This window comes from Neoarthrinium moseri (genome assembly GCF_022829205.1).
Source record: "Neoarthrinium moseri strain CBS 164.80 chromosome Unknown scaffold30_Wmoseri_CBS_16480, whole genome shotgun sequence".
NCBI lineage: Eukaryota > Fungi > Ascomycota > Sordariomycetes > Amphisphaeriales > Apiosporaceae > Neoarthrinium > Neoarthrinium moseri.
In genome coordinates this window covers 335,908-363,176 of record NW_026055144.1, presented here as the reverse complement: position 1 = coordinate 363,176, position 27,269 = coordinate 335,908, and the positions used below count along the sequence as shown (strand labels likewise).

Below are 27,269 nucleotides of genomic sequence, written 5' to 3'. Positions count from 1 at the left end.
TCGTTATGGGATTTCAACCCATCTTCCAGCTTTTACCCTATATTTCAATGGGTCAATGTAACGGACGCTCCACTATTAGCGACTATTAAACTTCCCTACTACAGGACCGGTTCGACGTCTGTAACGGACTATATTCAGCGCTGGTGGCTGGGCGCATGTACCTTCACAGCAAGATGGACACCGTCTAAGCTAACTGTCCAGACCCGCCGGAATAGTATAATAGAAGACAACATCACTCAATCTTCAAACTGGATTCTAAATGATGATTTTTACTCTAAGGGGAAGCCGATAGATATTAATACGTCGTGGGCTCAAACGGTCAACGTTGGCGTCAGCCCTACAGGCCAACAAAGGTTCCTTGCCGAATTTGCCGCAAAGCGCCCTGTCACCTCGATCTCACTTACGGCGATGGACATGATCTTATCGCAAGAAATCATGTATTTTGAAGATTCTCTTCCTTTTGAAGACTTCGATCCATTCAGCAACGCCACAATAGCCTACTTTGCGCTGGAAGCTAAGGGGGATATCGAGAGTCAACTTGAGACTTTGTCGAGCCTGTTTCTTGTTGATGCAATTTCCCGATATAATTGGTCCTTTACAAACCCCATAATAGTTACAGAGGACACTACGGATCGGCTAGCAGTTACTGAACCTACTTTGCAAGATCGACAATACCGCACTAGCACACTGACGAAGCTAAATGAAAGCTGCGCCTTCTTTGAAGCAGGGGATTCTCCAAAAGCCGAATGCTGGCCTTCGTTTGAACATGGGAAGTCCTTAATGTTACTTGATCATGGCGCCTGGAATTACACAGTGGAACAGTACGGGTATGGATCAGGAACGCCCTCTAGGGCGCTAGACTTTGCCTTCGTTATGGTTTGCCTTTACCTGGCAGTGGTCGCAGCCTATTTCCTGGCATGGTTGGCTGAATCCGCCTTGCGTTACTGTTCCCGAGAACCTCGTACTCGACGCCGATTAGAGCTCTATAAGCTTACTGGCTGGGATGACCTCCAGGACCTTGTTATCTTGTCCCTGAAGTCTTCAGTGCCAAATGAGCTGGATTACACAGGAGCTGGAGTTAAGAGGTTCTCCCGCGTTTGGAGACAGAGCGCGATGGTCAGAGTCGGGGATGATAGGAACAATCTGGAGCTGGTTTTGAATGACCATGAGAAATTGAGGCGGGCCCAAGGAGACGTGTTATATGGGCAAAAGGACATATCTGAGACATGTAACCAATATCTACAGAAACGTAACAAACCCAATTCTCCCTGTGTGACGACAAGATGCAGCAGACACCACCTTGCATTTGTAGCTAAGCAACATACATACGTCTTTGTAGCTTGAATCAGCGGTGGTGGAGATGATTCTGTACACGATGCTGGCTCTCGTGATGTAAAAGCGGTCACTGAAGAAGTCACCTGTTAGGCCTCTTATGATATGCGCCTTCTAGGATTTAAAGGCGATGGCCATGCCTCATTAGGTTTGGGATGAAAATAGTATCAAAAGATACGGGATATCCCAGTGGCCACTGGCGACTTTTGGCTTTTACAACGCCGTGGAGCCGATGATCAGCTTGACAACCGCTTTCATGGTTTTGTGTCATGCTCTGCAAGCTGGACGCCAAGCAACCTCTGGTGTGTCAAGTGGATAATATCGTCGAACCAAAAAAGCGCTGCTTCGAAATGGGGTGTCTCATAGTTCCAATGTATGATCCGTTCGTCAAGCTGCGATACTGTTGATTCGCTGTTGACGTAACGTGGAACTGAATAGTCTAGTCACCCTTTCAATTGATACGATTCCTGACGAATCCAGGTTTCAGCAGTATGCATGGAGTAGTCAGCTGCGTAATGCCCAATTAAAGTCTTATCTAAGGGCTAAGAGCGCAGCTGAATGCACCATTAACTTGAATCCTAAATTAGTCGTTGGCCCTTGGTACCAAAGCCCTAAATGCAAAGCATTCAATGGCGCACGACGAATTGTGCACGACTTGACAGGCCAGAATGGATCGTGGGGGCCAGCACTGCCTGTCCTTGGGCCAATCAGAGGGTCATCGTGGTCTTGCATGTCCTCTAGGCGCTCGTGCTGTCTGACTCTACTGTGTAGTTACGGTCCAGATCCTTTCAGGGTACTGCAACTGGAATGGCCCAGGTCCAATTAAGCGATTGAGCCCCTCGTAGTGCAGACCCATAGATCCAGAGAAGAACCTTTACCAACAGCGTAGGCTAACCGCTAACCCCTGGTAAAGTATTTACGTGCCCAGGGGAATAAGCTACCCCACACATTGCGACTCAATGGTATGATGTCAGCAATGTGGACGGGAGCACGCAATCCGCAAACACTGAAACTGCAAGGGACAATCTATGCCAAGGTGATCTGCTGTTTGAACATCTTCGAACAAGTCATAATAAATTACAATCGTAGACCTAGTCTAGATTGAGTATCTCTGGATTTGCACACACAGATAAGTGGCACACCCGCGCAAATGGCCCCCGCAAACAAGATCGCGGAGCTTTTCAACGTCGACGGCCTGGTTGCCGTTATCACAGGCGGAGGCAGCGGGTTGGGGCTCTACGCTGCGCGGGCCCTCGACGCCAACGGTGCCAAAGCCGTGTACATCGTGGGGCGCCGCGAGCAGACGCTGCAGGACGCGGCCAAGACGGGGGTCAACGGCACCATCATACCGGTGGTGGGCGACGTGACAGACAAGGAGTCTCTTCGTAGCGTGGCCGAGAGGGTCCGGAAGGAGCAAGGCTACGTCAACTTGCTCTTTGCCAACGCTGGGGTCTCGGGCGGCGACCACACCTCGCTGGTCACCAAGGAAGACGGCAGCCCACGGTCCATCCAGGAGGTGCAGGAAAACTTCTTCAACATTGACGTCGAGTCCTTCAGCAAGGCCTTGCACATCAACAATACGGCTGTCTTTTATACGGCCGTTGCATTCCTTGACCTGCTTGATGCGGGTAACAAGAAGCGCAACGTCCCACAGGACTCGCAGATCCTCGTCACCGGGTCCGTGGCCGGCGTGAGTAGGCACATGGCCTCGAGCTTCTCTTACTCTACGTCCAAGGCTGCGGTTCACCATATGGTCAAGATGCTATCGACCTTTCTGTCCGTGTCAGGCTTTCATATTCGGGCGAACCTTATCGCACCAGGTCTTTACCCTAGCGAGATGACCGCAAGGGGGACGAGCAAGATGGCAAAGTTCGAAGGCGTACCGGGATATGATGGCGTTTTTGAGGGAGCGTACACGATGGCAAAAGACAGGTCTCCAGCAGAGAGGACGGGCAGTGAGGAGGACTTTGCTGGCACTATCCTATTTGTGGCCAGTAAAGCGGGGGCGTACCTCAATGGAGAGATACTGCTGACTGACGGTGGCAGGATAAGTCAACTTCCGGCGACGTATTAGATCAGTCAACTAGGCGCAGAGCGTATGACATGTGCCCATCAGACCCATAGAGTAGCTAGCCATATACAACATCGTCAGAAAAAGCCTACTTTCCAGGCGCCATTGAGAAGATGTGGGCGTAAAGCATAACCCCTCAGTTGTCGAATACAGGCTCAGTACCGATACGGAAATTGTATTAGAGTTCCCTTTCACACTCATCTCTCAGATTATGCACGTAATTGCCGCATGTTATGAGGCAACATGGAGCAAATAAGCTAAATGATTCAACACGTGACAGCATTGAATATGACATCTGAAGCAGAGTTAGTTAGCCAACAGCTTGAACTCCGAATGTAAGATGTAAGGACGGGAAAACATACTCCTAAGAAGTACACTCTTGCACAATTGAAACAGGCGGAAGTATGGAATGCTCAACTGGTGTTGTCGGTATTGCGCTGCATCGACGTTTGAGCCCAAAACTGCCCGACAGCGTCAACTGCCGCGATATGCAAGCAGGATCCTGCCAACCTCCTCATTGCACTGTGGCAACGGGTCCCTTTTGACGAGAACGAGTACTGGACGGATGCATCTGTGTTGTCTGTATTCGTAAACGAGAATATTGATCTCAGCGTGGCAACCGACAGCGGCCGTCGGTGACTTCACGCCACTGTCATCCGGTGCCTGCTCATTGACCAAGTCAGTCGTGATAACCCCAAGTTATCAAGCTAGGCTGATGTAGGAACTGTTCGGGCCAACGAAGGTTGTCCAATCGTTTGCTCGATGTTCAGACTTGACTTCCCTAGCCTCTTGTTGAGAAAAGCCATCGTTTATGTCCATGTCGCGCAATCTCCAGACTTTTTGGATAACTGCGCGTGTTCTTGTGACGTTCGACAGCGAGTGAGTAGCCATCGCGTCAAGAGCTTCTAATATTAGTCGCCTGCCATGTATGCTTTCGCCTGATGCATAATCATATATCAACACATCGTCAGTCGCGTCCAGCTCCACCGCAGCAACGAACACTGGGAAAGCCAATGCTCTTGCGCTGCCGGTCCTCAATAGTTGATGAATTCGTTCTAAGATATCCTTCACCAGACGCGCTACAAGGGGCGTTGAGGGCGATGCATCGTACAGAACGCAGTGGAGGTAGAGCGATGCCGAGAGCCGTTTCAACTCCGCTGATAGCATCAGTTCATCGTCATTCGGAACTCTTGTAGTAGCTGCCAGGGAGTGGATCCGCCTCTCAAGCACATCGGCCGTCTCGAAAAAGGTCGCTGATGGGATGCTTTCTGTCGATTTGGATCTGCCGAGCTCTGTGATGTCGCATAGTATTCCTGCAAGCTCTGGACTGCACCCCATCCAAGAATCCACTTCGGTCTTGTTCGACAAGTTGTCCCAATAGTCAACGCCGAATAGGGGTGCATCTCCACAGGCTGTTCGACTGATGGCGTCTTGAAATGCAAAGAAACGCTCGGCGAAGGCGGCTAAGCCACCAGCATCGCCTTGGGCATGGGTAAATCCAAGAGCCCTGCAGCGACGTATAATATCTTGACTTGCGCGTAGGTGTATAACCCAGCGATGATCACACTTGTCGACGATCTCATACAGACAGAGAAACATCATGATGATCAGGACGTGGGAGAAAACTGCACCAAGACTTGCGCTGTCCGGCGAAGACAATCGTTTCTGCAAAGAGACAAGGACTCCACCTTTGAGAGCCATAGCAGTCTCACTCCAGCGCGGGTCTGTGATGCTTCTGTGGCGAGCCGAGAAGGCCATAAGCGCGCGCATGACATCTTCCTGGCCTGATGTCGTGCAAAGTGGCTGTATAAGATCTGCGAAAGGCGATGGGCATATGCGTGATGAGGTGGTTAAAGGACACAACCGCTTGAGATAGTATTCCAGTAAGCCTGTATCGAGATCGCCCAGGCTGGAAAAGGGTGACAAGGCTCGCGGGATAACGGGTCTCCCCGGGATGGATTTCACGGGGGCCAATATGATGGCTTTCGAGCTGGACTCCTCCAACACATCCTTCAAACCGGGCGATGCCTCGTGGAGTGAAGCATGGCGAGGGTCAAAGTCGGAGTAGGTTGTGTTCAGAAAGTGCTGCGGCCCGATGATCGGCAGGCAGAGGCGGCTGACTGGGGCTGACACAGTCCAGGATGGAGACCCGGGACCCGGCAGACGATCCGGATCCTTGGTCCACACGCCTTCCCGGCCGAAAGCTACCCCACGGCTCTGGAATTCTTCGTGCCACTTGAGCTGGACGCCATTGTCACAAGCAATGCCGCGAGTCGAGCAGTTCCGGCAGGTTGGCTTGGCCTCGTCGCACTTAACCTTCCGTGCGCGACAGGTCTTGCAGCCCGTTCGGGCCCGTCGGTGTATCGGACCGCTCCGATCGCTGCGCTTCCGGCCTGGCATTCGGGGCAAGGTGACAATGGAGGAGCGAGGAGCGCGGGTCTCTGAGACGTCTAGAGGAAGGTGGAGAGAGCGCCGAACTGTCCACTGTCTACACTGAAATGGTCTGGAGCCAGCGACCCCAGATCCACTGCAGATCGAAGACCAGCATGGCCTAGTCAATGCCCGCCATGTGGGCCTCTTCGCCAATGGGACAGGGCACTCCGGCTGGACCTTATCGAGTCATTGCTCATTCTCCAGTTGTCTAGTTGGGGCATTGGCCGACATCATTAACAGGCCCGACCTGCTTGAAACGATCCCGGTTCATTTGCATAGGCACGGTGATCACTGTGCTTCCATACCAGCTAGTGAGACTTGACTGGGTAGCCACCAGCGCGTGATACAAGGTCTGGTACATATAGCCCCAGCTTCGTTTGACTTTCTGGCTTCTGCCAAGCTGACGGCAATGCTGAGGACCAACGTCCAAAATTGTGCTACAACAAACTGTGAGCCAGAGATGTGGCGTGTGGCAGCTTACGGCTGGGGGGACCTTAAGCCTGGAGAGGCTGTCCCAGCTGTCCTTAGCGCCGCCATAAACCCTCCGAAACTCTTCAGCAGGCCAAAGCCACCATGAATCAGCGGCTAAGGGGGTCCATGTCTACCACAGCCTTCCTTCAAGTCACCACAGGAGGTGTCAACTATCGCCAGTGCCGAAAAGCATACCCGTCCAGGAGGCGGCAGATGCCAGCAATCCGCGCACGAAGCATCCGGAGGGCCACTGACATTGTCCGATTGGGCATTTCCGACGTGTCAGATTGCTGCTCTGGCGTCGTATGTAGTTCAAGAAACGCCATGGCGGCGCCGTGGTGAAGTCCGAAGATGGCCTCCGAATGCTCCGCATTGATTGGTCAAAATCAACGTATCGCAACAGGAAGGTCGGACCATTCAGGTTTCGAATATCACCCGAAGCCGGGTCTTACGGTGATAACCAGCATTTAGCCATCCTAACATTCTCATCGTTTATCTCGGCATAGGTTTCGTTGAGGCTCCATATCGAGTGTCTCTTTGGGCGATTATTCTAAGGTACGCGCGCGAGATAGATCAGCGCAGCGCAACGCAAACTGCGTCCGTTACGTTCTTGACCTCGGAACCACGGAGTGCTGCATCGAGTCGGTTCCGGTATCCATCATGGCCGGCAAAGAGGAGAACCTTCAACTCCCTCGTATATTGTGTCTTCATGGCGGCGGCACCAATGCGCGAATCTTCAAGGCCCAGTGCCGCATGATTGAGCGTGCGCTGAAGCAGCACTTCCGCTTCGCTTATGCGGAAGCTCCGTATCTATGCGAGCCAGGGCCCGATGTGGTCAGCGTCTACGCCGACTACGGGCCATTCAAGCGGTGGCTTCGCTGGCTCCCAGAGCATAAGGAGCTTGATAACCAGACCGCCATCAACGACATCACGAAGCAAATCACCACCGCTATGCGCGAGGATGATCAAGCTGGCGCGAGTGGCCCCTGGGTTGGGCTTCTTGGCTTCAGTCAGGGCGCCAAGCTTGCTGCAAGTCTGTTATTCCAGCACCAGAAACGGGTCGAGCGACTGGGGGAGGCTGGCGCGGGATCAACGTGGAGGTTTGCTGTTTTGCTGGCCGGGCGAGCACCGATAGTCTCGCTCGACCCAGAGACTTTCCGGTCGTCGATGCTGGCTGATGCCTCGCAGATTGGACTTCCGGGAGCGCCAGACCTGATGGAAGCCGCCAGCGACGAACACATCCTCAAGCTGCCCACGATTCATGTTCACGGTCTCTATGACCCGTCTCTACATCTTCACCGTGACTTGATGGACAACTACTGCGATGGTGATTCAGTCAGGGTGCTAGAGTGGGACGGCGGCCACAGAGTACCGCTCAAGGCAACTGATGTGAATCCGTTAGTGGAATACATTCTAGAAATTGCCGACGACACCGGGTCTTTAGTTCACTAGATCGCCGGAAGATGCCGTGGTCGAAGTGCGTGTTCGAGGCAGATAGAAACAAAGAGACCGCCTCAGGGGTAGACTAGTTGATCTGTTTTTTCACTTGTTTTCGGTTTATGGCAACGCAGATAGAAGTGTGACACGGGATGATTCCACGCGATCGCAGTATACCAAATTGAGCAGCCGCGTCAGGAACTTTGATTGTGTTGCATATTTGAAAACCTGACGTGGCATGCGCTGTGTGCAACACTTCGTTTCGCGGTCAAGTGCCTAAACTTTTTGTCGTGTTTATCCTAAGGCTGAGACTTAAGCTGTGAAGCTCTTTGATCTACCGAACTATGAACTAGTGCTGGGGTTGCAACGTATCTACAAGATTCGTAACGTTGGGTAAGTATCGTCCAAGACTGACTACCTACACACTTGAGGGTCTTAATCCCTCGAATTACCCCAGCTGAAGGGTCCCTCTTAGCGCATATTTAGTCATGTATTTGCTCGTTGATGAACATACTATACGATTCAAACTAACGGTGGAGGGGAACGGTTTTTCTTCGGCCCCTGAATATCATTAGTCTGCATGACCATCAAATACGCCTGGGACTTGATCGACATAAAATCGCTCACCACTACATGTCTAGCATCATTAGTTCGTTCTGAACGGCTCCTGACAAAGACGCCGTAGTGCATTGAGTCTTATCTCGAGGTCGTCAAAACTTGGGGCACCCCGGATCATCGTTATGGCACTAGTATTCAGAATTAGGGGATGCACCATGGAATCCTTCGAGCTTGGCAGAAATTGTGATCGTGTTCATATCGCTCTCTATGTTCATGACGTGCAACTTGTGAGTCAAAACAGGACTGCTCTCCCAGAATAGTCCCCCCCCTGTCCACGATGATTTTTATTTTTGCAGTTCAAACCCGCGCGGGTTGGATGGGTTCAATAATCATCTCAATAATCAGATGCTCAGTGAAGTGAAAAGTTGGCACTCGTCTGAACTAAGCATCCGTTGAACCGGCGGGCTGGGAACCGAGCAGATCTTGACGATCTCTTCAAGAGTGGGGCCGGGTGGCCGGGGAAAAGCATCTACTACTGGCGACTCAACAACTGGCTGATCCTTCCGGAGAAATTGCAATAGACTCCAGCTTGGCAACGCTAGTGGTATGAGTTAGTGCACTTGAACTTGGAAACTGGTTAGCACCAAGCCAAATGGGGATCAGATTAACCACGGATTAGACAGCTCGATGGTCCGTCTCTACTGCTGACTCGCTAAATGTCTTGTCGCTGTTCGTGCACATATGCCCTCAGCCCTGTAAGGAATAGACCCTATCATAGTCTACCCAGAAATTCTTCGTAGGGAGAGAGATATATTTGCCTGTTTGTGTCGCTAATCATGTTAGCTTGCCAACTGAACCTAGGAGGAGGGAGGCTTGGAGAGGCCTGCTGGATCTGTCCATGTCTATATAGTCAGGTCATCTGCCATTGGAGGTCGGGTGTCAAGCCTCTTCAAAATTTGACCTCGACTTTAACAGCTTGCACTCACAATCACGGGAGAGCAGTCTTCGTAAGGATGTCGTCCCAGCCATCAGATCAGCAACATGGGTTCCTCATACCTCCCTGGTTTCAGGAACAACCGGTATGCCCGACCGACAAAGAGGAGTTGACGAGCAAAGCAATGCTGACATGTGAAGGTCAACTCCGAAAACATGAACCTGGCATCTATATTTCTAGGACTACTGATGTCTAATGCCCTCTTCGCTGCCGTTAAGGCGGTTCGACAAACAATGCGAATATGGAAACGCCAGAAAAAGGCTAATGTATATGTCTTCAGTAAGTATGGGGGGTCGCCCGACCCATCTGACCCAACAATGGTTTGATCTACTGCTTTGGCCTCCGAGTCAGGCAGTTTATCGGACTGATGTACGAAGCCGAACGCTGATCTTGATTCCGAACAGTGATATGGATGCATTGGGCATCCAATATAGTGCTGGGTTTCATCAATTGGTTCTACAGTCAGTCTAAGTGCCCCACCAGATCTACAAATTGCCACATGCTTCTGTACTTGCACTTTTGCACCATATTCAAAGCCAATACCAGAGAGTATAGGCTAACCGTCTAATTCTGTATCCAGTGAAAGGAAGCATCCCTCCAAGGTATACCGATCCCGTTTTCTCACAGTGCATTGCACCATTGCTAATATTGATGTGACCGAAAAGCTTCTCGCTGTGGTTTGTCATTTGTAAGTGGTCTCTCAGCGTATAGCATACGGCCGCGATGGTCAGAGCTGACAATAAAACACCGAAGTGATCATCTGGGTCGTTCAAACTCAGTTTATTGTTCAAATCATTATCAATCGATTATCGCTACTCATGATGGTGAGGAGGAATGTAGCACGGTAGGAGACCATTTAGAATAACCGGACTTGTTGCCACATATGTTAACTTGTTGACAACAGATTGAAATGGGGCACCGCTGCGATTATGTCTGTTATCAATATCAGCGTCTTTTGTATCTGGATTCCGGCAAGAATGCAAATCAACGAAACTTATATCCACGGTATGGCTATTTCCCAAAATTTGACTCATTGCGCTGACACGTATCAAGTCAACAACATTTGGGACAGATGTAAGAAAGTTATCTTTCTCATCATAGACCTTATGCTGAATGCGTCTTTCCTTTATATGGTCAATTCGAGGCTTATCGCCAACGGCCTCACTAAATACCATCGATTATTCAAACTCAACATTGTATACGTCATTGTCTCCATCTCCCTCGATGTACGGCACCCAACTTTATGATCAGTGCTGCAGAACGTTGCTGAGACATTTCAGGTTATATTCATCGGGCTGATGAGCTTACCCAATGCACTCATGTCAGTCTAAATACTCCTTTTCTTTTTCTCGACGCAGTGCAGGCTAAAATTTGTTCCAAATTTAGTTACCTGAGTTTCCAGTCGTTCGCATACATGTCGAAGCTCCATATCGAGATGAACATGGCGGAGTTGATTCGCAAGGTGGTGCAAGCCTCGAACCCGAGTAACGAGAATCGAAGCCCGTACAATAATACGCCGCGATATGGTGGGAAAGGAGGCAGCTCAGGGGCGAAGGCGCAGCGCACATTCCTCGACACCATCACAATGGGAGCCGCCGGGCGACACAATGCTGAGCACCATGCACACGTCGAGCTTGGCAGTTGTGACGAAGCTGGCCAAGACAGTGACCAGGGCCATGAACTCGCGGGCATTCAGCGCACCATTGTCACTGAGGTGGTACATACCAAGGCGGCAGACGGCGACGAGGTTAGTACGAGCAGCACCAGCGACTTGAAACACCGAGAGAACCCATTTGGTTCCTAATCGACTTGCGATGCAGATGAGCCCAGTGTCAACGAGAGATGGGTCTATCATTAATAACAATACTGTCCTACCTGTGGAAGAGTGCTGAAAGGGGACAAAATTTAATTCTTACTCCAACAATCGCAGTACGGCTCAGGCCTTCCTGTATCTTCCAGAGCACCAGTAGCTTTGCTCTTCTCTTGGCGCAACATAATGCAAGTCCTTTGTGGGCACAATTCATTAGCGGTTTACGTCACCCTGAATCAAATGCCTAGTTAATAATAAGGAATTATTTTCAAGAATCATACTGGGCAGACTTGATCGATTTCCCATGAACGACTTCCCTTCCCAATAGCGCCTGCACAGTCCGCATTTCCCCGTACGCATGTTTCACTTTCTAATATCGCATTTCGAGACCGCCCGCAATTAGCCTAACTGTCTAAGTTTTCAAAATGATCTTCAAACCAAAGTCAATGACTTCGTTTTGTTTAGGTCAAATACAGGCGCTCTACTCCGAAGCTTAGCTATTCCAATACGCCGGTATCTCGCATCAATCTCGGGTTTCACTGGCTCCAAGATGAGAAATATCTCTTGTGTTGGCCCTTCAGTGTCATCTCCTGTACGGGAGCTCAAAAGAAGGCAAGGGTAGCTTGCAGTCCTGTCGATGTCCCCTTTGTCTAACTGACCAACACATCGGAATGGGATCTTGGTCCTATCCGTGTAAGTCAAGTTCTCACCGAAGACCTGCAGATATTGTGGGTTTCGACTGACACCATCGCCAGAAGGGCCGATTTCGATGTCCATGACCGGTCCTTTCACGTGAAGATTGGATCCCTTCACCGGAGAAGTGTACGGCAGCCCAGCCCAGTGTATATCCCAGCTTAAAAACTCAATGTGAGATGACGCTCCCTCTGTAGTACGAGGAGAGACGTCAGTTATGTCGAAGAATGACATACTTGCTTGTCCTGTACACGACAACCAAGTCCAAGATGGGATATGTGGATTGGCGGCCAAGTTTTCCCTCACGCCCAGCCGTACCCAGGCCATGTCTCTCGCCAATGCTGACTTCCACAGCCCAATCATCGGTTTTTCATTGAAAGCCGACTGAAAATATCGAAGAATCCCGGCAAATGCTGCAAGACGGTCGGTTTCATCAGTGAGCTCTCTTGCCGTATACTGCTCTACAATACTCTCCCAGACTACCCGCAGCCACGGTTGACCTTGAGGCCCGATACGAGGCAGACAGGCTATCACTGAATTTCCCGCCTCGCTTGGCGATTTGAACACAAGGCCGCCTTCTGTTTTGTGCTCCGTGCGGCACTGCCAATGTAGCTCTGGATGTAGACGAGACACTAGTCTAGATGACAGCAGTTGTTCTTGTAATGTCCAAGCACGGGTGCTGAGCCTGTTCCGCCGGATGGGACGGTCGCGTACATTTCCCTGGTAGAATCGGACCAATGTAGGAGAATCATTTGGATTGCCTAATTGAGCCTTAAAGAAAAGGTCTAGGCCGTGCTGATCTTGAAAATCATTGTGGAAACAACCGCCTGAGTAGTCTGAAGACTGCGCAGCGGCAATGGTTAGTTGACTGCCAGCGTAAATTCGATTCATCTGTGCAGCCTCTCTTTCCCAATCTTCCGGATCGTCTTGGACAATACATAAAGAATCGATCCAGATGTATCGGATACCTATGGAGCGTGCTATATTGATTGTCTCCGTAAACGTGGGGGGAATTAGCAGGAACGGTATGCGTTCCTCAAATGCGGCAAGAGTTTCTTTTGTCAGCTTAAGTGGCATTGAATTACCCCAGCAGTGACTCAGTGTTGCGTAGTCTATCTCCGTGCTTTCGCCCATCGTGCTCATGTTTGCAATTCTCGGCATTTCTACATCTGCGCCAGTCTCTACGAGTCGAGTAGGCACGAATGTCTTGGGCTTGCAATCAGCATGTTGAGGATCTGAGCGACAATGCTGCAGGAATTTTCTGATTGTGATAATATTTTCCCCGAAAGTTGTTGTAGAGCGCTTCCAAATTGGTACGTTGCTTGCGGCGTCTGTTTGAGGTCATCGTGATGTGTAAGTTTTTCCGTTTCTGACCGTACCTGAAGCTTAATCTGGTATGAGATCTTGTGATAGAATACATACTTTCAGGAAGACAAGTGGCAAGTGAAAATTGAACCACATAAATATTCGGCGATACCAGACTCCTTAAACTGGCTTCGCACAATTTCCAAGGAACGCCAGATGGGTTACGCTGGGGTTGCTTAAACTCTATCCATACACTGCAGTGCTCCATGAACTCATGACCGTCTCCGAAGCCACCTTCCGTCCACAGCAACGTGATACGATGGCAAAGCAAACACGTTTTTCCGCAAGAAATCATATCTCCGTAAGTCGCGTGGTGCGGGGCACACACGCGCTCGAATGGAGGAGAGTCAGTCGCAGACGCTGTGAGAAGCTGGGCGCAGTAAGAACAGAGCTTGACCTCTTCAACGGCCATTTTGAGGAAAGAAAACCAGCCAAGAGATGAAAAATTTCTCCCTGGAGTGTGAACAGAGCCAGTAACAGACATATAGACGTCAAAAACTTACCTCAAGGCAAGGTGGTAAGGTGGCACTTCTCTCGTAGTGGAGTCAGTCAGGCTGCCCGGCTGTGGCGTGGCGGCCCCCACTCCAACATCGCATTTGGCTATGATGTAACTCCAGGCACCGAGATGCATAAGGTGCTGGGAGCCACGATCTGGGGTCGTCTGTGGATCGTTGGGGAAGCCATAAGAATGTGTATCTGTGGGACACAACACCGTTCCATCAGAGGCGCCGTCGATCTGTTGCGACCGGGGGATTGAGTGGATTCCGCGTACTTCACTTTGGCTTGGAAACTGTGCCACTTGGTGTCCTCGCCTAGGACAAGCGTTTTGCCCTGCCTCTGGCTGTTCTAAACATGGCCATCTACTAGTCGGCTTTCGTATTGCTTGCCCAAGATGATGCTCGGTTGGCCGCAAGTGACACTCCCACGAGCACTCGAGAAACCTGACGGGCCCCAGAATAGAGTATTACTGCTTGAGGTATGAACCTTTGCTGTTCTGACACAGGTTCTGTAGGTACATTTGACGCTGAATTGTGAGTCCTGAAGATGGACAGAGATTCCAATCACATGTAATTTGGCCAGGATTAACGACATTTGCACGGTTTCTGAGGCCTTGTCTACCTTGTCATCACAACACAGGTCCGAGCAACGTTCACTTGTCGTCCTTTATGACCACCATACAGCGGGCTACCCACTCCTATTTCCTTCTGGCATCGATCTAACTAGATTTGTGATCTCGGACCATGTCAACTTGCATTTTGTTTCAAGGTCCCTTGAATCAGTAATCTACCAACCCGACTAGTCGGCTTGTACCAGGTTTTCGCACATATGTACAAGGTTCAATGTTTTATACTAGTATTAGAAATACTTTAGGTGTCAGGATCCAGACCTGCTAATGTCTCAGCTGATGGAGCAAAGAATGTTGTGCCAGTCAGAGGTCTAGAAAAGTCAAGTATGCGGTCGTGTAAGCCAGGATGATCACCAATAAACATTCGCTCCAGCATCCTTTCGATCACCCATAACCGCCTCGAGTATCCAATGAAGTACGTACCAAACTCTCCCGATGCTGGCGACCCGAATGGCATGTTGTCGCGTAGAATGGCATGTTCATTCCCTTCTGCGTCTGTGACTGTAGCTAGTTGCTTATGAGGCTTTTGCTGGTCATCGGCTGCATCATCGAGCTCCAGATTATCCAGCTTGCTGCGGCCAATAATTGCCTCTTGCTTGTCTATTGACAAGGCTTGCCAGTTCGATAGATCGTGTACGTACTTCTGAACAACGACGTAGCTGCCACCAGCCCCGGCCCAATCCTCCTCTGCCACCAAAGTCGACACAGGTATAGCCTTCCCAGTAGGATTGGCAGTGCCGTCGACGAATCCTTTCCATACTCCAAGTCAGCCAATCTCTGACGAAGCACAGCCGAAAGTCCCACTAAGCCATTTTGGTCCTGGACTTTATGTGTCGTCTGAAGCACAGATCTTCGCTCTATCGACTATGAACGTGGCACGTACCTAGGAGGTCTCTCCCATCCCAGTAGCGAAAGCCCACAGTCTCGTCTACCAGCTTGACCGCATCACCCAGTTGACTCTGTAGTTGTTTCTCAAACTCAAAACACATATCGCGACGATCTGAGCGTATATGGAAAAGCAAGTCGCCAGGCGTTGAAACAGCTTTGTGCGTCTTTCCCTGGATAGCCCGAAACGGTCGCAATTCAGCTGGGCGAGGCGCTCTGGTTATCATATCCCATGCATCGGCACCAATGCCAACTGTGCAGGACAATTGAGCGCTTTGGTCACGGAATGAAACACTTTTGGAGAGGCCATTCAAATTTGCTAGAGCTGATTGAATCGTCGGTACAGAAGTCGGCACATCGGTAATTGTAAACACCAAGAACGTTGCAGACCGTGTGAGCGGCGCGTCTACCTGCTGCGGCTCAATCGTAGCTCGATTAAGAGCGTCTGTACCCATTCCTCTCGACAGCAGTTTGCAGGGACGGTGAGGGTTAGGGTGTTTGAAGAGCGGTCGGGTGGTTACCTGAGGCCGGAACGTGATGCTTGATCTATAGCTCACGGACGGCGAGGTTGAGATCCTGCGGGGTTGATGTTCCGTGAATTGATGCTGGCGGGATCTTATCAAATTGCTGTATACCGGCCTTGCTTTCCCGAATACTGACATAATCTCGCGCTTGGGAAATGGCAATATTGTGTTTGGAATTTGCCTTGGCGGTAGCAACGGTCATGGTGCTGAACGCCACGTATTGGACAGGGAAAGTCCTCAGTCGCTTTTGCATACATTCAAGTCTTTTTGTCCTTACCGAATGTTGGACTGAATGCGCGGGTTACAAAGCCCAACGATGGTCTGTATCAGGCGTAATTGAGTTTGCACTGGTCCTTCTCCAAGAAGTGGAGCCGTCACCAGAACAAACGGCGAACTAAACCCCACGAAGACCATCGTGCTTCAAACTGAGGCCGCTCTAGATTCCAAAACCTAATTACTGGCCGCGCTAATGCAACGATTGCCTCAGTCACACGTCACTCTTCTCCATGACCGCCGAGCCTGCTGCCTCACACACGACAGCTCTGGAATTGAAAACAACCAGGCTAACCTCCCACGCTTCTATGGTCCAACTCAATATCGGGAACTGTAAGCAGTCATCCACTCAATTGACGTCACAAACGTGTTCCAGACCCTCTGATAGCGCGGGGCCGATAGTCCATCGCAGGCCATGGGATTCGCCAGTGTGGAAGCGTATCATGTAGCATATCGAGTGGAGATACCTCAAGCGATGTGAACTTGTATACTATTATTATCGTCAAGAAGGAGTGGCAGTGCATACCTTCTATTCATAACGATAGCCTATGCACTTTCCGGAGTTCAGGTATAGTAGTAAAAATCCGGAATCTAATCCCGGATGATTCTTTTGCAAACCCAATGTCAGCTCTTCTACTCGGGGACTATAGCCAGAAAGGTTTCTTTTCGACGCACAGATGGCGTTTAAGGGTGCATCATCAAGTTCAAGTCTCGAATTAATCGAACGAGGCGTGAAACTTGGCTAGATATCTGGGGATAAAGTTTGAAAGTGGGGCAGGAGTCTGGAGGGGCACGCTGTAAGAACACTTTCCATAACGGTAGAAGTAAAATTGTTCCAGAGCATCCAGAGAATATCAACCGCTGCTGGCTTAGTCTAATAATATCGGTTCCATCATCCGTGCAGATCTCAAATTAGTGTTGGAAACGGAAGTCCAACCTCTTGTTGCCTTCATCAGTCGTGGTAGCAAGGTAGTGGAGCCTTTCCTGGTCAGTCATGGCATCCCACTTACGGTCCCGCTGCTTGTTACGAGACACGTAGTATGCTTTCGTCAGAAGGTAGAGAAGGATGTTCCCAGCAAGGACTCCTATGAGCGCCTTGTTTCCTCTTCTATACAGAGGTGCGTCATCTACGGATGATCAGTTAGATTCTGCATTACGGCAATGATATGAGAGCTTTACCGGAGCGGTAGATGTTCGATGAGATAATGCCCCCAGCTTGCACAAACATGTTGTAACAAGCTGCGGATACGGTGCGAGATCGTACAGTATTTGAATTTCGAGAATTCCAACCGACCTGGATGGGGTGTGCTATTTTATATTAGATTGGATACTTGTACGCAGAGGTTCAGTTGCTTACCATTTGGGTAAGAAAGGAGCAATGTTGTAACAGTCCATATAACCCAACGGTTGGTGTTGGCAGTATCGGCGACGTTAAGGTATATCACGAACGGTAATAGCCATATCTGTCCGACCAACGATGTGAGAGTCAGCTCCCCAAACACCTCAGCAGCATAGGTTAGAGCCAGCATTGTGATGACTGTGACGAGGTAAGTTGATGGTTAGATATCATAGGGTCATTTTACCTACTATGTCCAACAGTCCAAGGGATGGCTAAAAGGTTGGACTGGAAGGTATCAAACCCAAGGTTCTTCAGGGACAAACTAGATACGAGTATTGTCAGACTGATGGCCCCTTTGTTGAAGTTTAACGGAAAGCTGTTTAACTTACGTCAGATATTGCTGCGGAGGTGTTGCAGGAACCTGGAATAGCAGTCCCAAGATGTAAAGCGGCCAGAGGTCGAAGTCTTGCAAACTCTTGAACAAAAGGCGCGGTGTGATAGGTTGGCGGTTATGCATCGAGCTCTTGCTAGGATCCTCGCGGATGATGCGATTGACCATGATTATCTCTTCTCTTTCACTAAACCAACCATTCTTCCCTCGAAACCAGCTTGCTGTCTGGCAAGGACCGGCAGGCATCAACGCAAATGAGAATATTCCAACAACCAGGGTTAGAAGACCCTTAGAGTCAGTCAGTCGAATGACACGTAATGCTTGTGGTTCTACTTACCTCCAACAAGAAGAGCCACCTCCAGCCAGCTTGGCCATGGAGGCCACGGGTGTGCAATATGCCATAAGCGAGGAAGCCGGACATGATATCGGCAACACTCATCATTGTCCAGAAAAAGCCTAGTCTCAGGTTGAGCTCATGGTGCTTGTAGAAATACGACAGATATAGGATAACACTGAAACTGTCAGAATGAAACACGTGTGTACGAATAAGCAAACGTACTCGGGAATGAATCCACCTTGTAGAAGACCAAGAAGCGCTCGGCATGCCAAGAAGGAAGCCCGCCCATCCAGCCAGAATTGAGTGCTTGCAACAATACTCCAAAGACATAGCTGGGCAGGGATCCATCGATCGGGGCCCATCCACTTCGAAACGAGCTGAGAGGGAAGCTCGGCACACAAGAATGACAGCTTGAACACTGTGTTTCCCATGTTATAATCATCTGTAATCAGCTTTAAGTCATTGAGAAAGTTGTCGGTCAGGGCTTGTTGCAGATTCGTCCTGTCCAATTCAAGAGCCATGAACATGATACAAGCCCATACCATGATGCGCAAATCGATCTTTCGGATCAAGGCATACTCTTCCCTCCAGCTCCATCTCGCAGATGGATCGAACCGATGTAAGTTCTCCCAATCATCTCTAGGTTTGTATTTATCTGCAGTATCGGGGTCGTCAAAAACGCTAGGCTGACCGTGGGTTAGAAACGACTGACTGCATGATTGACAGAAACGATTGGCTGCATACCAGAGTTGCGATAGCCTCGGGGTTGTACGTCTTAGTCCTCTGAAAGAAGAATCGTTTCTCCTCCAATGGATAACCCAATGGGGCGGCTGTATCCAGAGACGTGGTCGACTCAGTGGCGTACACTTTGCTCTCGGCGCCTTTAACAAGAACGGTCGCCATCTTTACTGAAGTAAGCTGTAGTCGCCAAGTTTGAATTGACGGCACATTGAAAGTACTGCAGAAGTGACAGCGGTCTTTATACTCCAGACGAGTCTGGCAGAAGACAGAGCGAGAAGAGAGGCGCGAAAAGAAACTGAGCACTAGCGGCCCCTCCGAGATCCACGGCACGCACGCCACTGAGGTTCTTTTCCATGTCTGGACTGTGCTCTGGCCCTTTGATGGCGTTTGTCCCACGTCTTTGGGAGAAGTCAGCCAGTCATGTCATCGCAATGGACTGGGTTGCCAGAAACACGTTCTATCCCGCCATCAAGCCAAGAATCTGGAAGTGGGCAGTAGCAGCCCCGCCCCAGCCTTGATATTCCTCGGCGCTGCACGAGTTTGCACTTTGTGGTGGGAGTCTGCATGGCACTCGGTCAATAAGGCAATGAGGTCTAAAATCCTGGCGATTGCGTGACTGTGGCCGATAAGAGAGCCTGGTGGAACAATATGCCGTATCATTGCATTGCAAGAATGACTTCACTGGATTCGATGTCTATTTATCTACTTGGGCCACTGTCACTAAACAGATGAAGTTGATATGATGTCGGTCTCTTCAATTTAGCAAAGACCAGCAACAATCATTTGTTGTTGGGGCACTGCAATGCTTGTAGATAGGGGGAGATTCAATTCCTTGGCGATCACAACACCAGTTGTTCCCTTAATTGCGATTGTGTGATCGATGCACACAACATGCTATGAAAAAAAAAAATTGAAAAAAGGAAAAAAAAAAAAAAAAAAAAAAAAAAAAAAAAACAAAAAAAAAAAAAAAAAAAAAAAAAAAAAAAAAAAAAAAAAAAAAAAAAAAGTGTCAACTGGCCCAGATCCTCAAAAGCGCCTGACCTTTGACCTCGCCTTCCACCATGCGTGGCTTTGGGACTGGTTGAAGACTTGTTCCAAGATTTCACAAAGTGCACACATGCCGAGACAGACTTCTTCTCATCGGTCCTGCCCAGAATGAAAGATGTCGTCAACATACATGCTCTACCTATGTAACAGTTGCTAATCCATACAACTTGCTGTTTCTGGGTGGCCTTGCTCCTATGGCTCGCCTTCATCACGTTCGAGGTGGCAGTGCAGAGTACCACAACCACCTGTTTCTGCGAATGTATTGGGGGGGGGGGGGCTCCATTTGTGCTCGATCACAGAGCTGAATTATAGTCTCTTTTCTCACATGTTGAAAAGAACAAAAGGACTGGAGTCGCAAACGAAAGGACGGGACAGAAAAGGATAACTCCCTGGCCATGGCCGACCCAGATTTCCAAAGTGTGGCGCAGGCAGGCACGGCACACCCGCCAGCCCTGGAGCAGCTTGGCCTGCTTACCATAGTAGGTAGCCTGGTAGCCTAAGGTTGGTAGCCAGTAAAGTACCCTAGCTTGCCGCCACAGTTGGTGTGTGTGCCCCCTGCCCCCCCAGGCACGGCGGCGCGTCCCCAGAAAAAAGATTCGCGAGCTCAAGCTCCCGACCCCCAAGAGCCAAGACCCGGCTGCCATTCAGAAATTCCGCGACAATCCACTGCGAGCGAGCCCTTCAGCCCAGTCATTCCCTTCGGTCGCAACCTCGCATCCGCAGCTGTCTGATCGACCCGCCCAATCCCTCGCAAACCGTATTCTTCAACCACCTGAAGAGTCCGCCCACCTCCTGTGACGTCTCCGACCCAGCCACACCCCACGCCATCTCGCCTCCCTTGCCTGTCTGTCACGATGGTCCAGATCAGCGAAGTCAAGGGCAATAACCGCGAGAACCGCACCGCGGCGCACACCCACATCAAGGGACTGGGCCTCAAGTCCGATGGCACCGCCGAGAAGCAGGCCGGCGGCTTTGTCGGCCAGGCTGCCGCCCGCGAGGTACGCAGAGACCCCCGTCGCATTTCCCTTGTCAGCCCGCCCGAGGGCGACTGCAGGATCAGGCTAACAGACAGTCGCTGGATCGCAGGCTGCCGGAGTCGTTGTAGACTTGATCCGAGCACAGAAGATGGCAGGCCGAGGTGTTCTCCTGGCAGGAGGGCCCGGCACCGGAAAGACAGCTCTTGCGCTCGCCCTCAGCCACGAGCTCGGAACCAAGATACCCTTCTGCCCCATCGTCGGCAGTGAGATCTACTCGTCCGAGGTCAAGAAGACCGAGGTCTTGATGGAGAACTTCAGAAGAGCCATTGGCTTGAAAGTCCGGGAAACGAAGGAGGTATACGAGGGCGAGGTCACCGAGCTCACGCCTGAGGAGGCTGAGAACCCCCTCGGCGGCTATGGCAAGACGATCAGCACCCTCCTGATCGGATTGAAGAGCGCAAAGGGCCAGAAGAAGCTCCGCCTCGACCCCAGCATCTACGAGGCTATCCAGAAGGAGAGAGTCACCGTCGGCGACGTCGTCTACATTGAGGCCAACACGGGCGCCTGCAAGCGCGTCGGCCGATCTGATGCCTACGCCACCGAGTTCGATCTCGAGGCGGAGGAGTATGTCCCTATCCCCAAGGGTGAGGTGCACAAGAAGAAGGAGATTGTGCAAGATGTCACGCTTCACGACCTGGACGTTGCCAATGCGCGACCGCAGGGAGGCCAAGACATCATGAGTATGATGGGCCAGCTCATGAAGCCCAAGTTGACCGAGATCACCGACAAGCTGCGCGGCGAGATCAACAAGGTCGTCAGCAAGTACATTGACCAGGGCGTTGCCGAGCTTGTTCCCGGCGTCCTGTTCATTGACGAGGTAACAGATCATGCCCGAGAACCTCCCCCTGGCCGAGTCGGAGAGCTAACAAAGATGATGAAATTGACAGGCTCACATGCTCGACCTTGAATGCTTCACATATCTCAACAAGGCATTGGAGTCGGCACTCTCTCCGATTGTGGTGCTCGCGTCGAATCGAGGCATGTGCACCATCCGTGGCACGGACGACGCTGTTGCTGCGCACGGCATTCCTACCGATTTCCTGGCACGCCTGCTCATCATTCCCACCACCCCCTACGACGCCGACGAGATCAAGCGCATCGTCCGCATCCGGGCAACCACCGAAGGCGTTGCCGTCAGCGATGCCGCGATCGACAAGATTGCCGAGCACGGCGTTCGAATCAGCCTCCGATACTGCCTGCAATTGCTGACCCCTGCAAGGTACGTAGATTTATCTATCCCAAGCGTGCTTCATTTCCCCCGCCACCACGTGACTGACTTTGTGTGCCAAAACAGCATTCTCGCCCGCGTCAATGGGCGAAGCCAGATTGACATTAAAGATGTCGCAGAGTGCGAGGACTTATTCCTCGACGCACGTCGCAGTGCGACTTTACTGAGCGGTGAGACAGGTCGGGGCTTCATCTCATGAGGTGTTGGTAGTTGAGACGGAACGCCTGAGACAACGGGCGGGAGCGAGAAATCGTCACGTTATCGCGATCCACCAAAAGACCACTAGATGGAGTCAGTGCCAATGCAAGATAAAGGGAAAAACCCGGTTAGGATGAGTCAAAAATCGGTCGGTGTTTGGGAGTCATTATGCTGGTTGTATGTGTTGTGGCCCTGGTTCGTTTAATAAATGCATTCTGGTCCGTTGCTTGCGGCCCAGGCCCAGGGACATTCAAGACGGTTCAAACATTCGATGAGAACAATGGCGACCAATGGCACGTGATAGATTACTGGGCACGCTTCGGTTACTATTGTCTTTCGGTTGCCAGTAACAGACAGGCTGAGAGAGCCCATCCCTACCCACCCAACTTTGTCATTCCTAGGCTATAACATTCCTCCGGAGCCCACACAGGTGGAGCACTTCTCCATTGTATGTATTAAGAGACCCAGTGTTTGCCATTTCTCATTCTTTAAAACAAGAGTTGGTCGCCCGCCTGCCGCCCGTGAAGCTATGACTTTGTTTACTTGTCATTCTTACTTTGCTCTTGTGAGGGGAGAAATGCTAACATGGAGTTGCTCTCTTGTGACCAGCGAACGGAAACGGCGCGTGCAAACGCCAGGAACAAAGAAACCAAGGGGGAAGGGGGTCTAAGCCGTAACAGCTTGGAGTCCTCCCCTATACTCCCGAGACAATAACCACGTTACAGAGCCCAATCAGAGAGCGAGGAGGCACCGCTGTATGCATATTGGCCCACAGCAACTAACGGTAGCGCACACTGACTACCCCCTCTCTCTGTTACCTGCTTCTGTCACTTCTTCTTGTCTGCCAGCCTCCGGCCCCCCTAGTCACACACTGGCCAAGCGTCGGCGGTATCAGCAGAGGGAGCATAAGGTCATTCATTGACCGGGCCAACATCATTGTCCAGCAAGTCAATGAAGGAGAAGGGGATGTAGGTGGCATATTGCCACAAAGAACAGGAGAACAATACCAACAAGTCCTTGGTCATGCTCTGACGTGTCTCTCTCTTTCTGATACTCCCCAAATTCTATCTCTCATCCTCATTTATTGTTGGTCTCGTGTCTCTCTTTGGTCTGGTACCTCCTCTTCGCTCATCATAGGCCTACCCACCCCCGGCTCGCCGCATTCTCGGTGCTCTAGGTTGTCACAAAAGATACATACAAGTTCCAATACACGGAGGCCCTCTAGATGCCATACCCCTGAAGCTGGCCCGTCCGCCCATCCATACAACCGGGTTTAACATCCTATCACATATCTGGCTCGCCGGTCTGTCGTCTCCGTTTGTCTGGCTAGTTGCCCCCCAGCCTTGGTAGCCCCATCCTGTTCAGAAACAGTCTCCCCGAAGAGAGGACGGAGACCTGGAAAAATGACAGACGTAGATGAAAACCTGACCACCAGCGACCATCCTCACCACAGCCTCCATCACCGCCCGTCTGACTCGATATCCGCATCCTCGACCGGGTCGTCCATCGCTGAACCAATATCGGCCTCTATCAGCACCATCCCATCGTCTCCCTCTCCGAGCGCTGAGTCTAGTAAACCTACGGGCCAGCCTATTATGATAATGCCAGATACGAGGATGACGCTACCACAGCACGTTGCATCAGGGCAGCTATATTCCTCTAGGGAGGACCAGCCTCAGGTTCACCAATACCACCAAAGACGAGACATATCACCACCAGAAACACTGATATTGCAGCCAATGAACACAGGATCTTACCAACAGCAGCAGAAGCACCAGCAATACCACAATCACCACCCAAACGAGCATGATCCCTTCCAGCCTTCCACCGCTTCGTTCTACAACGACCACCACGACAGTGGCAACAGCAACAGACCGCCCAGCAGGAAACGGGCAGCCTCGATCAACACCGATGACGCCAACAATCAGCCCCGGATCCAGGACCTGAGTCTGCACACGCCGGGAAGCGTGCAGACGTCGTCGTCGTTCGCGGGCGGTCCAACTGAACAGCAGAGGGAACTGATCTGCCTCTGCACCAAGGCGCCTAAAGTGCCGAGGCCGAGGAACGGTACGTCGCAACGTGGTTCCCCCCTTTCTATTGCTTCTTGGAAAACACACATTCATCATGGTCCTTTCCTTTTTCTCTACGATCTACAATATCCCCAGGCCTGTCTTTCGGACATTTGGACGGAAGACGGGGTGGCGGGCTTGCACCGGGTGTAATCTCCTCTTGTCTCGCTCTGTATCCCGCATCCTGAGACGACGGGACTCGGCAAGAGTCCTTTGTTCGTGCGTCGCGTTATGTTTTGTACGAGAAGGAGTCCAAAAGGGATTTGTTGACTCTGAACTTGACAACTTACCTACCTATCTGTCTTGGCTATCTTCTTGGGCTCCTTGACCTGCCTCAATTGGATTGTTGCAATCCAATACGCAGATCCCCCGTCCCTCTTACTCTGTTTCCCCTTTTCTTTTCTCGATATACCTTTATTTTCAAGATATTTGAGAACCTCCATATGAGCTAATCATTGCCCTTCCACAACCAATAGCCTTCATCCTCTACCGCCAGCATCATCAAGCCCAAGTCGCCGCCGAGCATCCCGGCCTCGCCAATCCGGACATCAGCAAGCTCATCGGCGAGCAGTGGCGTGAGCAGCCGGAGGACGTCAAGAGCTCCTGGAAACGGCTCGCCGAAGAGGAGAAGGCCCGCCACCAGCGCCAGTACCCGGACTACCGCTACCAGCCGCGGCGCGGCGGCAAGGCCGGCTCCGGCAAGCCCGCTACGAGCGGAGGCAATCCGGGCGAGGACCCGGGCCGCTGCCAGAAGTGCGGCGGGAGGTACATCGCGACCCCGAGGACGCCGTCGACGCCGTTCGGCGCCGCGGCGCCGCCTGGATTCGCCAAAAGCCCCCCAATGTCGGCCATGGGCGGCATGGCGCCGGGGTATATGGTGCCGAACCCGAACCCGAGGGTCATCGAGACGGACCACCTGAGAAGAGGCTCGGGGGCCAGCATGATGTCGGTGGACAGCTATGGCAGACGGTACACCCAGCCCTACCTCCGGGATATAGAAGAGGACTACGCCATGATGTCGCCTACGGCACCGCCAGCACACAAGCGACCGCGCTACAGTGGCCACAATGGAAATTTCATGCCCGCCTCGCCACCGATGGGCTACGTGCCGCATCCAGCCGACCCGCGCTTCCAACAGCGTCCATCCGTTAGTGGCCCGGCCGGTACCGCTGCTGGCTTCGGACCTGGGTTGCTACCTCGCCCTGGCATGGTACACCAGCAGAATGGCATGCCTCGCCAATCGATTGCCATCCCAGGCATGCAGCCGCCACCGCGACCGAGTGTCTCCTTCCAGGGTACGGCGCAGACTCCCACTCGCGGCGGCCCTGGGTTCGATGAATCACTGCGCTTGCCGCCGCTCCAGACACAAATGCCTACTTCGCCTACCATGGCCTCTGAAGCCAGCGGCGTGACTGCCAGTACGACGAAGCCGGTTACAGGAACCATGAGCCCTGCACCCAATGGAAATGCTGCGCAAAAACAGAATCAGCAGCAGCAGCACCATCACCACTATGCAAACCAGATGCCTTCCCAACGGTTACAGTTTCTTCTGAAGCTTGACATGCTCCGAGCCATCAGCCCGCCACTGAAGCCTCCCGGCCAAAGTGCGCCACCGCACGAGATCAGGGGCCCTATCATTGCAGTAGAAGGGGATTCGCCCGCGGAGCTCAAGGAGGTGACCGCTGTGGTCGAGAAGGCGCTGTCTGTCTCTGGCGAGTGTGCAGTCAGGATATGGGCCAATAGCGAGTCGGAAAAAGAGCTGCTCATTGGCAATAAGCCCAATGACGATGCTGCAGAGAAGGCGCAGGAGGAGGGCGGTGAAAAGCAGAATACAGCTGCCTTGCACCCGATTGCCAAGTACATGGCCCGTATGCTGGAATGGCATCGCACATCTGCAGATCTGATTCGGTATATTACGAACCAGCCCGATCCCAAGCGCAATGCCGCAGGCTCTCTCACAGACAGTCCCAACGCAATGGAGGTTGACCGGCCCGCACCCACAGCCACGTTACCGCCATCCAACACAACGGGTGCTCACCCCCCATCGCTACCGGTGGCCGTCATGTCAACAGGCTACTCCCTCACGGTGAGCGACCGGTGGGCGGCCGCCCTGCCGCTCATCGACACGTACCGGGCCGAGGACCACTGGCGGTGGGTGGCGACGCTGTGGCGCGGGATCGTCGGGGCGGACCTGACCATCTACGTCAAGCGGTGCGGCGCCGAGGAGCTGCAGGCCGTGAGCTGCGTCGAGTTCGCGTCGCCGGGGGTGCTGATCCTGCGCGTGCCCGAGAGCGCGGCCGAGGAGGCGGCGGCGGCGGATGGCCCGAGCGAGGCGCGGACCGACGGGCAGGCCTCGGCCGTGGATGAGAAGCTGGAGCGCAGGCTGGGCTTCGAAATCATGGAGTGGGTTAGGAATGGGCCTTTTGGGCGGAGATCTGTTTGAGCGTAGCATGAATCTAGAAGATGGGAGGTCGGGAGGTGATGAAAAGGAGAAAAAACTGGGCTGCAAGAAGGGATACAGGTCGGCAGTATGGAGGCGCTTGGTTCTGTATGTAAGGGGGTCGCTTGGTATCTATATGCGAAAGACAGTGAGGTGTAGAATGTGGAAGTATGACTGTTCATCATAACGACTACATAGAATCATGTAGATGTAAAAATCAATCCTTACAGCTTGTTTACATTGCTAGGCGCAAATTTTCCCAGGTCTGTATTGTCTTACAATCCGCTGTACATGCCACCTCGGTGGCCGGACCAGTGTGCTCTGTCTGGAATGCTGGTGTTGCAGATCGGGGTTTGGCGTAGATCTGAATCTGAATCTTGGAGGGTCACGATTCATCTTACCCGTAAAGTCGTGCAGATTCATCGCACTCTGCAGGTTCTGCGGGCTTTGTCGTCATGCCTCGTCACAAA

The 27,269-nt window shown here is 51.8% G+C and overlaps 9 protein-coding genes across 9 annotated transcripts; 5 read left to right on the top strand and 4 right to left on the bottom strand.

Moving 5' to 3' along the window:
- Positions 1 to 2,482: 2,482 nt before the first annotated feature.
- JN550_007728 (uncharacterized protein) lies at positions 2,483 to 3,406 on the top strand (the record flags this gene model as incomplete). Its single annotated transcript, XM_049319610.1, has 1 exon — positions 2,483 to 3,406. The coding sequence occupies one exon, from the start codon at positions 2,483 to 2,485 to the stop codon at positions 3,404 to 3,406; it is 924 nt and encodes a 307-aa protein (XP_049170385.1).
- A 699-nt stretch (positions 3,407 to 4,105) lies between these two features.
- On the bottom strand, positions 4,106 to 5,803 carry JN550_007727 (uncharacterized protein; the record flags this gene model as incomplete). Its single annotated transcript, XM_049319609.1, has 1 exon — positions 4,106 to 5,803. The coding sequence occupies one exon, from the start codon at positions 5,801 to 5,803 to the stop codon at positions 4,106 to 4,108; it is 1,698 nt and encodes a 565-aa protein (XP_049170384.1).
- A 1,164-nt stretch (positions 5,804 to 6,967) lies between these two features.
- On the top strand, positions 6,968 to 7,759 carry JN550_007726 (uncharacterized protein; the record flags this gene model as incomplete). Its single annotated transcript, XM_049319608.1, has 1 exon — positions 6,968 to 7,759. The coding sequence occupies one exon, from the start codon at positions 6,968 to 6,970 to the stop codon at positions 7,757 to 7,759; it is 792 nt and encodes a 263-aa protein (XP_049170383.1).
- A 1,556-nt stretch (positions 7,760 to 9,315) lies between these two features.
- JN550_007725 (uncharacterized protein) lies at positions 9,316 to 11,100 on the top strand (the record flags this gene model as incomplete). Its single annotated transcript, XM_049319607.1, has 10 exons — positions 9,316 to 9,381; positions 9,437 to 9,575; positions 9,701 to 9,757; positions 9,877 to 9,898; positions 9,962 to 9,984; positions 10,050 to 10,140; positions 10,201 to 10,301; positions 10,350 to 10,522; positions 10,577 to 10,617; positions 10,683 to 11,100. 10 exons carry the CDS (start codon positions 9,316 to 9,318, stop codon positions 11,098 to 11,100), a joined length of 1,131 nt encoding a protein of 376 aa, XP_049170382.1.
- A 438-nt stretch (positions 11,101 to 11,538) lies between these two features.
- On the bottom strand, positions 11,539 to 12,942 carry JN550_007724 (uncharacterized protein; the record flags this gene model as incomplete). Its single annotated transcript, XM_049319606.1, has 1 exon — positions 11,539 to 12,942. One exon carries the CDS (start codon positions 12,940 to 12,942, stop codon positions 11,539 to 11,541), a length of 1,404 nt encoding a protein of 467 aa, XP_049170381.1.
- A 1,589-nt stretch (positions 12,943 to 14,531) lies between these two features.
- Positions 14,532 to 15,901, bottom strand: JN550_007723 (uncharacterized protein; the record flags this gene model as incomplete). The annotated part of the gene is made up of 3 exons (XM_049319605.1): positions 14,532 to 15,040; positions 15,174 to 15,620; positions 15,733 to 15,901. The coding sequence occupies 3 exons, from the start codon at positions 15,899 to 15,901 to the stop codon at positions 14,532 to 14,534; spliced, it is 1,125 nt and encodes a 374-aa protein (XP_049170380.1).
- Positions 15,902 to 16,884: 983 nt separating this feature from the next.
- JN550_007722 (uncharacterized protein) lies at positions 16,885 to 18,942 on the bottom strand (the record flags this gene model as incomplete). Its single annotated transcript, XM_049319604.1, has 8 exons — positions 16,885 to 17,099; positions 17,152 to 17,280; positions 17,330 to 17,509; positions 17,560 to 17,633; positions 17,701 to 17,990; positions 18,040 to 18,214; positions 18,262 to 18,725; positions 18,784 to 18,942. The coding sequence occupies 8 exons, from the start codon at positions 18,940 to 18,942 to the stop codon at positions 16,885 to 16,887; spliced, it is 1,686 nt and encodes a 561-aa protein (XP_049170379.1).
- Positions 18,943 to 20,681: 1,739 nt separating this feature from the next.
- JN550_007721 (uncharacterized protein) lies at positions 20,682 to 22,291 on the top strand (the record flags this gene model as incomplete). The annotated part of the gene is made up of 4 exons (XM_049319603.1): positions 20,682 to 20,825; positions 20,914 to 21,681; positions 21,752 to 22,083; positions 22,159 to 22,291. The coding sequence occupies 4 exons, from the start codon at positions 20,682 to 20,684 to the stop codon at positions 22,289 to 22,291; spliced, it is 1,377 nt and encodes a 458-aa protein (XP_049170378.1).
- A 1,402-nt stretch (positions 22,292 to 23,693) lies between these two features.
- Positions 23,694 to 26,802, top strand: JN550_007720 (uncharacterized protein; the record flags this gene model as incomplete). Its single annotated transcript, XM_049319601.1, has 2 exons — positions 23,694 to 24,357; positions 24,836 to 26,802. The coding sequence occupies 2 exons, from the start codon at positions 23,694 to 23,696 to the stop codon at positions 26,800 to 26,802; spliced, it is 2,631 nt and encodes an 876-aa protein (XP_049170377.1).
- Positions 26,803 to 27,269: the final 467 nt, after the last annotated feature.